General features: G+C 42.5%; 1 protein-coding gene across 2 annotated transcripts in view; it reads left to right on the top strand.

Moving 5' to 3' along the window:
* Positions 1-527: 527 nt before the first annotated feature.
* arhgap29a (Rho GTPase activating protein 29a) overlaps positions 528-10,393 on the top strand; it is a 32,469-nt gene continuing 22,603 nt past the window's right edge. For both annotated transcript variants that reach the window (XM_026179235.1, XM_026179234.1), the window contains exons 1-2: positions 528-785; positions 1,869-2,262. In XM_026179235.1, the coding sequence (XP_026035020.1) occupies positions 1,995-2,262 (268 nt within the window). In that variant the 5' untranslated portion in view covers positions 528-785; positions 1,869-1,994. The remainder of the gene's footprint in view (positions 786-1,868; positions 2,263-10,393) is intronic.

Here is a 10,393-nt window from a genome sequence, read left to right as displayed (position 1 = left end):
CCTATGAATGGCATTTCAAAAATAGTTTTGTCAGAAAATGTCAAATCGGTTGGAATAGATAGTTTTATTTTCAGAATAAAGGTTTAATCACTCTTGCTTTTCTGAGAGCTTAGCACCAGGCACCTTGTTACATGTTTTGTAACCGCAAAGTGATCATGATGTTAAAATCACCATACTGTTATCATAATGTCCAAACTATTTATCATTTAAAGTCATCACATCACTGGTAAAAAAGTTTCATTTATACACTGTTTACCTTCAATTTAATACTTAACTTACTTCTTCCCAAGGCTTTCTGATAAAAATAGAAGCAAAAATTCAGCGCAGCACCTGAGCCTGAGTCAGGTGAAGTCACTCATTAAATAGACCTCCCCGTCCGGCATCACAGCGCCCCTAGCGGTGGCAGTTTTTATAAAACAAGAATAGAACATATGGTGTTTGAAGTTACGCCTTTATTTTGAAAGGAATGACCGGAAGGTTCAGCCTTCTAGTTTGGTGTGCTTTTCACTTTAAAACTCCAGACACCTGTTGTTAAGGGAGAGACCACAAAAATGCCAGTGAGGTCACACACACACCCCAACCGAGCTCCAGTTTACATCACATGGAGAGAAGAGCTGACGGAACACGGAGGGGCTGAGGCGGACACCGGAGGGTTTGGGACACAGCTGTGAAGATAAGGACAGAGCGGTGTCTGTGGATTAATTTATGTGTTTTTAATGCTGCCCATCGGACACTTTTTCGCTTCAGGATTTTTCGGGCTGCAATGTTTCAGGACTTAACGGCAGGTATGTGATTTTATTTGATAGATTAGAACTTTTTTTGAGTTTCTACTGTAGAATATGTGTGCTGGTAAATGCTTCAAGCTAACAAAATAGGATAGAGAAGTGAATAAAAAGTGCGGGTTAAGTCGCAGTTCTTTTATTTAGATCCACGCGAACTTCGTGCTTATCTTTTTTTTACTTTATTGTTGGATAACGAACTTTACGACACAAACACAAAGTCTCTTTACCACGAAAGATGAATGAGTTTATGCTGAACTTCACTTTTCTCTTCCAGTCATTCTGCTCAGCTAAACTCAAATGGTGGCCGCGGGCTGGCTCGGAGAAGGCAGCAAAAGATGATATTTTATGATCAGAGTGTTGCTAGTTTAGATTTATGGACGCCGAATCACCCACTCTGTCATAATGTTTCACTGGCTTTAACGAGGATTAAATCTGGCCTTTATTTGAGTTAGCAACAAGTCAAAAATCGCCCCGCTGTTTAAAATTAACTTGAAACGTCATTTTTAGATTCATAACACTATACACAGGGCTGTATATAACATTATAGCTACAGATTTGAACGTTAACATTTCATGACTGCTGTGTTGAATGTGGTAATGCGCCAAACGTGCAGAAACGCTACACTAGTCAGTACATTGTAGTAATAGCAGTAGTAATCTGTAGTTTGGTGGTCTCTGTCACATTATGTTCTGTGCTGTAAATGTTGTAAATTAAATAATTACTGCGTGAAAATGCAGATTATTTCGATGAATTCACATCACAGCAGTTTTCCACATTGTTCAAAGCACCACACTGCTTGCGAACTGTACATATTGACCATTTCATGCTCACTGCAGACTGTCACGATTGCCAGTGCCATAGAAAACGTGGAAAATCCACCTGTTGAGTATCAACAAATGCCTGATATGATTTCTGAGTATGCTGATTATCAGTAAAAGATTTCTAGCAGTGGCAAAGCTGGATGAAAAATAGTCTTGTTGTACATGTTGCTGTTAAAAGTTTGTGTCCTCTCTGATTTCACATGTGGTTGTATTGAAGTTGTGGAAAAGCTTTGTAATGTCATCTTATTGTAATTTCATGTTTCAGGATTAGACACCTTCTCTCTCTGTGGAGTGCTCTTCATCCCTGCTGGGGTGCTGTTTTTAGTTTGAGAACAGAGCTGATCTGAAGGACACCAGGCATCAGGCCCGAGGGCCACTGGACCATAAAGGCATGCTTGCTGCCATGCTGCGCCAAAGTTCTGGCGGAGGATCGGGCGGTGGTGGTGGTGGTGGAACCAAACTCTCTCTGGGTATTTCCCGACTCTCCAGCTCCAGCATGAGTTCAGCAGGACCTGCCAGAGCCTCCAAGAGCGGTTCGGTGAGCTTGGACAACCCGGATGTCCTCGCCTCCGACCCAAACTACATCATGCAGCTGGTCAGCGACGTGCGCAAGTTTGCTGACGTGCTTCTGCAACTCAAAGAGGTGTTCAACTCCAAAGGTATGTTAGAAACAAGAGAATGCAATCATCACGGCACATGTGCCACCACCTTTAAAAAATCTACAGCTGATTAAAAGTGACACAAACACTCTCCTGACTAAACAATAGATAATAACGAACAGTTCAGTTATTATTACCACATTAGTTACCATATTAGGTGTACACGCATCAGAAGGCTCGCTTAATCTGGACTCTTTCTGCTGTTATGAGAGTGTCTTTGGGGGTAACTGTGAGTGGTTTGTTTCCACAACAGTGTGCCTGCTGTGGATGTGGGCTTTTTCAACAAATTACACCAATGAGTACTTCCATGTATTAGCAATGTTTGCCTGTTTCTTAACTAAACACTGCACACCTCCTCTGCTTTTTTATTATTCTGTTTCAGTCATAAAAAAACCAAAACACTTGATTGGTCTTTAAACGCCGGGCTTCTCACGACACAGAAGTGCTGAGTAGTGTTGGAACGGCGATTTATTGCTGAATGTAGCTGCCGGTCCGCTCTTGTGCACATACTTTTGCTGTCACCGCAGAGGACACAGTCCGGACCCTATTTACCTGTTTTTGTCATGTCCCGGCCTTGACTGCACAGTCAGTGAACCTGCCTTATCTCACTTTCACTATGGCTCTTATCTTTCCTGTAAAGTAGAAAATAATGTGTCTTTTAATTGGTCTCAGACAAAATACACAGTGAGAATTGAATAAAAAGTTGGCGCCGCTCTGATCTGTTTTAAACGTGATACAAACCCCCCCCCAAAACAACAGCAGCAGCATTCCAGCTGGGCTATACTGACAGTAAGGAATTTAGATGGAATACTAAGCCAGTTATTAATGCGTTTCCTTTAGACAGTTACCAATCTACAGGGAAGTAAGGTCTGGACTGAGGTTTACGCCATTCCTGCTTTGGTACGTTGTGCATTAGCTTTTGGATGAGACCCAGATTTGTTAATCCCCAGGTCTTATTAAGATGAGGTCAAGGTACATATGGTGGTGGGGCTGTCCCCTTTTCCCCCCATTAGCACTGCCATGACACTCAAGCTTTAGGAAAAAGGAATCCCAGTGGTTTTTTTTGGGTTTTTTTTCAGCAAAGGTCAGCAAAGGTGCTTGACCCGGCTGGGCAGCTTGAGAGACTTTTCAGCGACCCGTCAGCACGCCGCAGATCAAAGCAGTAAATCATCATGTGCGAGCGACTGACGTCTCCAGTTTTATGGGGGCAGGAGGAGACTTTATTTAGGAAATATACCTTGAAGCCTTTACCGCGTCACATTTTCTATGATTGACGACTTGGTCGAGTGTAATCAACAGACAGTTGTGTTTTCATTTAGTTTAATAGCAGATTTAATATATCAAAGTCAATACATAGAGTGCTAGCGCAGGTTCTCGCTGTGGATCACGGTTGCATAGCTGTCATTGTAGATATTTTTGCCTTTGGTTACTGGGGTTAAGAAACCGGTTTGTAATCTCTGTTTGTCTCCTAATGCTAATTACAGTCGTTGCCTATGTAACTGCACATCATTTACAGGTCTAGTAAGCACAGGCTCCGTCATGCCAGTGTAGTCGTTGAGATCCCAACACGTGATTGCAAAGCTTGTGAGTATCCCCATTGAAAGGCTTATTTTGGCTAAGTACAGGAAAGGGCAGATTTGGGGAAAACGGGGCAGATTACGATGCAGAAAATGGATCTGCCCGCTACTGGGGGAAGTGGCAAAAAAGTCGATCGCGGCTCAAGCAAAAGGTAGAGTTAGAAGTAATGTTTAAAGGCTGATTGTTACATCGTGAACCCATGCAAGCACGGGGCAGGGTCTTACAGAGAGGCTGCCAAACTTGGCAATATGTACTGATTCAGGAAATAAGTCTTTATCTTGATTGTATCAGGGTGGTTTTTGCTTGTCATGTCATTGTTAAGGTTTAGGGCTTCAGGGCATTAAGGGAGTGCGCTAACAGATTGTTGGAAGTCGCTGACTTGTGCTCGGATTGGGTTTGATTTAACACCCCAAGGCCTCCTCCCACCCCACCCCCAAAATTTATGGCCATATTGTTTCTGTGGTGCTTCACAATAGAGGCAACCTCTCATTACCCCCAGCGCTTGCTGAAACTGGAGGGAACCCTCCTTTTTTTTTTAACGACACAGAGTGACGAGCGACAGTCAGCTCAGAGCCCCTGTAGCCTGTAACACTGCCTGTATTCACAGTCACTGATGTGAGTCTGACACTCATTGTCCCAGGAGGCATCTCCAGACTATCATGCTTCTGCTAACTGGCAACTTTTTGCAGAAACGATTCTTTCCCAAGTCCAGAATAGCTGCTGACCGCAGGACTGATCCCACAGGGGCTTTTCTCAGCCTGTGTTTTATTTTTCTGGCAATGCACATCAACCTTAAATGGTGATTAGTACTTAGTGCCTCTTGAGTTGTGGGTCAGTGACGCATGTCTGAATTGTCTTTTGCTAAGAGAAATCTGTTTATCCTCCTGGATTGCTGTTGGGTCAATGTTGACAACATGTCATATTCACAGTGTGACAGATACTTTTGGGGGCGTGACTTTGTCCAGTGGTTGCTTGTGAAAGACTTGTTAGTAATTGGATGGAGGGGATTGTTATTTTGACATATTGTTTTGCAGATGAGCTGTGGAGTTTGCCCTCATGGCATTTGCGTACAGCTGTAAGTAGAGTCTTTCCATCATATGATTTGTCAAGCAACTATTTAGCCCCTAATGTGTCTTCTTACAACAAATAACAAACTCCAAGCAACAGACTGTTGCTTCTCATCGTCTATTTTAGAGGTGAGGGAGTGCCTGTCCTGATACGACAGGTGTGCCATCGCTGTTGTTGTGAGTACCGAGGAGGATCGTGGCCAATTTCATGTGTCAGCTGCGCAATAAGGAAAACTGCAACACTAAGCAAACCATTCAGTGTAGGTCATTCAGACATTTACTGGCCCAGTTTTGTGTTTTCACTCAACCATAATAAAGCCGGTTAGTGTAATATTTAAGACTATAATATGGTTTGTTAATGGACTTATATTTTATGTAGAAGCTAAATAGCAACAAAAGCTTTAAAATGTTCAATTTAGCCTCATTCCTGCACATCGCAGGTGTTGCTGATAGAATGAGAGATGTGGACAGCTGCTGTCGGCTTAACTACTTTACAAATCCGTTGAATTTAAAGATGGTGGCAGACTAAACAAGCAGTCCGTCTGCATACAGACAGCTTTGATTTGAGCTTTTTCAATGTAGTTGTGCTGTTGCTGTGTAAAACCAGCAGGGCTTTTCAGGGAGGAGATGAATAAGAAAAACCAGGGAAAAGACCCGAGCACAGTGAGTAAATCGTGTAATTCTGATGCTTTTCTAGTTGTCTGGTCAGTCTTTGAACAGAACAGTTTTAACCAGATTAGCATGCTGTAACAAGGCATTAACAGCAGCTGATGCGGTGTTTCATATATTCCCTGCATCGGTGTCAGGGCGTTTCCCTGTCGGTCAAATATCTGTTCCCTGTTTCTGCCTTAATTTGACACCCTGTATTTTTCTATGGACTGCTTTTGTGGACTGCTGATATATTGTGACTACTATAAACACGCAACTTCACATAGAAAATCTTAAACTCAGATCTGCATCCACTGCTTAGTTCATTGTGTGTGTCCTACACTCATGTTACATGTACCCTACATTGCTGTAGAACAAACCACACACACTTGTTTAGCGAATCTCTTGAATTACATGCTGACAAAGTGGGCCACAATGGGGTTTAAAGCCAAGTCTTTAATCATGCATTATAAATGAAGTGAGATTTCAGTGCAGCACGTGAATGCTGATGTGTCCAAAGCCCGTGGCCTCAGCAGCTCTGTGATTGTCAAATATTGCACAGTTCCCATCATTCTTTCTGGAAATGCCTGCGGTGCAGTACACGTACATAAAAACTGGGTTTTATTACAGCTTCGTCATCATTTGTCACGGTTATGATCTGTCAGGGGGAATGGATGACTCGTATGGCTGCCCTCTTTAATTCAGCCTTTGAGTGGTAGGTGTCCTCTGTTAATCAGTGTGGGTTTTCAGAGGTTTAGATTGTGTTGTTCTGGATTTTAATGATTAACAGGTGGCTTCTAAAAGTGACCTGCAGGTGTTGAGTAATGTGTAACGGCATCCTGTAATACACCTTGAAAAAAGAAATTGGTTCAGCTGGTTCATTCATGGGTAATGTAAGTTTAGCAAGTTGCATATTGGCGTTTTGGACTTTTTTTGAAATTTTTTTGAAGTGAAAATATTTTCCCACATGTCATAACGTAAGTGCCCGTCTTTTTATTTTTGTGTCTTTTTTTTGAAAGCCGGCTGAATATCCTGCCATGCTGAAAAGGCTCTGTGGGAAAGTGATTCTGATCTGGGTCCTCAGAGAAAGCCCTAATGCTATTTTCGTAATTTGTATTCCAAATCACCGCTTGTGAAATACCAGCCTAAAATTAGCCCTTCTTGTACTTTTCACTAACCGTTCCAGACTTTCTTAATGGCCGCAGCTATGCTGTGTTTAGACAGTCTCTCCCTCTGGGTCTGGGATCCACTGTAATGCATGCAAGCTTCTTCTTGCCTCCAAAAAGTTCCTTTTATGGTTCTTTTACTGTGCCTGTATTTAAAGTTGCTGTAAATTATCCTGAGCACAAGATAATAAGTCTCCCCAATATGTACTTACATGCAAGGTTTGGGATTCCTGGGATCTCGATTTAATCATGCTGGACACTTATCTTGTAAATTAAGCCTCCTAACTGGATTTATTACATTAGCTTAATTGTTCTGGGGGATCCTTGTTTAAAAGCACAGCTATTGTCTTGGTATTAGTTGATGGGCTAGAGTTGGATAGATTTTTGGATTGTTCTCTCTCCCTCCCTAGGATTAAAGTACAGAGTCTTGTGACATATGGCAGGTCAATTTATCCTCTCTGACTGGGGGAACAAAACATGTAATGATGCACCCTGTACAGAGCGCACTGAGCTGACTATCTATCTTTTGGCAACAACAATGTGTACACTGAAGGCAGGCTGTATACAGGTGGCAAAGCCATGCAGACTTGTTGAGTTTGATAGTCCAACATGACTTGAAGATTTGTAAGTTGTTTTCAAGTTGGAACCCTAGGAAGCTCCCTCTCTGTGCGTATCCCTCTCCTTCGTACACTCCAGAAAGATTTACACTTATGGGCACTGTTGTTGTGGGAGCAGCTTTGTTCCAAGAGGCTGTCGATGTCTGCCACACACCGAGATAAAGCTCCAGGATTCCCACACTGGGCACGAGAGGTTTAGATAGACTGTGGGAGCTGAAGCGGGAATGTGCTTGAGAGAATCAGCCCTTGGGTATTCTTTCATATATAGAGTAGAAGGTTTTTGCCCATATAAAAAATGGATACTGAAGATGTTTTCTATGTGTGTGAAAAACAGGCATATAGCAGTGTCATGTTATTCTTATTAATATTACTCAGAATACAGATAATAGATTTATTAAAGGACTCTTTGTCTGTGTAAGACTTTCTTTTGCCTCTTTTAATTAAACTTGAAGGCTGAAGATTTACTGAGACTATGCAATGACATCAAGACTCTATGGTGCAAATTATTCATCCATTAAACGGGGATATCCAAATTAATGCTGACGGTGCATGATGGTGCTCATCCAGTTCAGAGTTGCAGGGGGCTGGAGCCTATCTCAGGTGGGGTACACCTTGGACAGGTTGCTGGTCTGTCGCAGGGCTAACCCTAACCTTGGTGCATGCTTGCATGCGACTGGACCAACCCCACGCTGTTTACAGCTCATAGCTCTGTTGGTACCTGCCAACAAAGCTGATGGGAGTGCATTCATTGAATTATAAGCACAAAAATTAAACCATTACCTTCCCAGTCATTTGATAGAACAGAAATAGGTCATGACTAATATAAGAGAAAACTCCTTGGTTCATAACTTTGAAAGCTTTTACAGAAGAGTGGCAGATTAGCACTGGCTCTAGAGCCCAGAATGCCTTCGCTCCTGTGCACGTTCTGAGTCTGCTCACGCTGTTAATTGCAAGAAACAAAACAGTGCAATGTGCTCAGTTAAAATGCTTGGTATGGTTTTCCCAGATTCCTTTTTTATATTCGGTGTAGTTCAAGTTGGAGCTATACAAAGCAATGTGCTAAGTTCACAAAACGTGGAATTCTTGAATGTTTTTTATTGACTGAAATGTACTGTTTCAGTCAATTAAATGCCTTGACAGTTATGAAAGTAACTGTGTTTTGAGGGTCTTTTTAAAGCTTTTTAGCCCACAAAGCCCATTCTCCCAGGATTAGAATGCTAGTAAAGCTAAACAGTGTGCTCTTGTTCTCAGTGCAGTGTTTGCCCCCAACCTCAGCCTCCTCACCACCCAATTCTGCCCCTTGACAGGTGTACTAAAGGGGCCCATCTGTGCACTTGTTGGACAGCTCTCCCAACTCTGTCCTGCAGATTTTCCTTTGCCCGTACTCTCTTCAGTCTAATGCCTGGCCTGCTTGGCTGCAAACTAGAGGTTGCACTGTGGGGGTATTTGAAGTTTCTCTTTAAAAAAAAAAGAAGCATAGTTGGAATGCCAGCCTTCAGGGCTTTGCGTCCACAGTGGGCGACAGCGGCAGGGTGGTGATCTGGGGGGATATCTAGAGAGAAAGGTCGCCTGTCTTTCGTCTGTGACAGACGGCTCCAAATAGAAATGAAAGAGGATGAAAACAAATTCTTCACTCTACTGGGCATCTCATTTCTATTCAAAGGATTAAAGAGGGAAATATCTGATGGGTAAATGTGTCATTAGAGAAACACATCTTGGGATTTTTCACCTGTCTTAACATGTTATTGGATTTTTGTAATTGTTATTAATATGGTTATAGTTTGTTCTTCTCTCTGTTAACATGATGGCACGTTTTCTTAATTATTTTTTTTAACTGCTAACAAGCTTGAAAAAGGCAATTCCCAGCAGAGTGGGAACAAAAAAAGCCCCCTACCTGGGTAGAAGGTGCTGTGTGTCTAGCCTAAGGGTATTTTTTTTTCTTCTCTTGAATGACAGCTCTTTGTGCATGCAGCCATGGGAAAATGGCTTCAAAGGTAAAGCAACAGGGAATGGTTTGGCATGAGCATAGAAACGTAGGCGATGTTCCCCTGCCTTTTTTAACCAGCTGAGTGTAATCTGCTAATCCACAGAGCAGGCTGCCGGTGGTCTGTCGACAGAGGTGGAACACGGCCGTTGACCACAGGAAGTTTGATGGGGAGGGGGGATATCGAGGGGATCTATAGGCCACCCATTGCAGTGACCTGGCAGAGTGTTAAAGGTTAAGTGGACCTATTTCGCAGGATTGCCTTATAGTCGCGCAAATAGTTTGAAATGGTGGTGAGGTCGTTTTTGCCTGTAAGTGAGAGAGGTGGTAGAAAGTGGCATTTCACTCTTGCCAATTAAATATGACTCCTTTACAATAAAAAGGTTATTGAGTCAGACAGTGATTGATTATTAGACCTAAGGGTCAAACTATGCTTAGCAAATCTTACCGTAGCTTTTGATGAATGCTCAAGTTACTGCCACTCCAAAGTGCCAGCTGGTTATTTAGGGGGTGAGTCAAAGGAATGTCCTGCTGCGGTCTTATTCAATGGGACACATGGAGTGGTTTTGATTGACATTAGTCATGGGTTGCCTGTCCAACATATTATTTAGCCCCCTCTGCCTTGAGCTGCTTCCATCTGATCGGAGCGGCACAGACCCGGTCGTGACACGTTTAGCGATTTCACACTCGTTTTGTGGCAATGCGCAGCCTCTGTCCTCTCAAATGTTTTGAAGCATAAATAATACATTGCTCCCATGATTTGCAATGCATGAATGAGCATAGCTAGGGTCGCAGCAAAAGGAATGTTGCCAAGTCATATTGTGTCAGACCCAAGTGGAAGTTTTGTGCCTCAAAGAGTCGAATCATTGAAGGCCCAAAAAGTGAAAGCTGGCATGTGGTACACATCAAGCAAAGACGTTGGGGTTGCAACAAAAGCGGCTAGTTTTATTATATGGTTATTCTTTTATTGTGGGTAACGTGAAGTAGAAGGTTTATTTTTTTTATTTAGTCTAAGTTTAATATGTTTTTTTGTCTTTTGTTTGTTTGTTTTAAATCCTTTTTTGTTCTGAG

Source organism: Astatotilapia calliptera, chromosome 9 (genome assembly GCF_900246225.1).
Source record: "Astatotilapia calliptera chromosome 9, fAstCal1.2, whole genome shotgun sequence".
Classification (NCBI taxonomy): Eukaryota; Metazoa; Chordata; class Actinopteri; order Cichliformes; family Cichlidae; genus Astatotilapia; species Astatotilapia calliptera.
The sequence above is the reverse complement of the archived record's forward strand: the minus strand, read 5'-3'. Positions and strand labels throughout refer to the sequence as shown.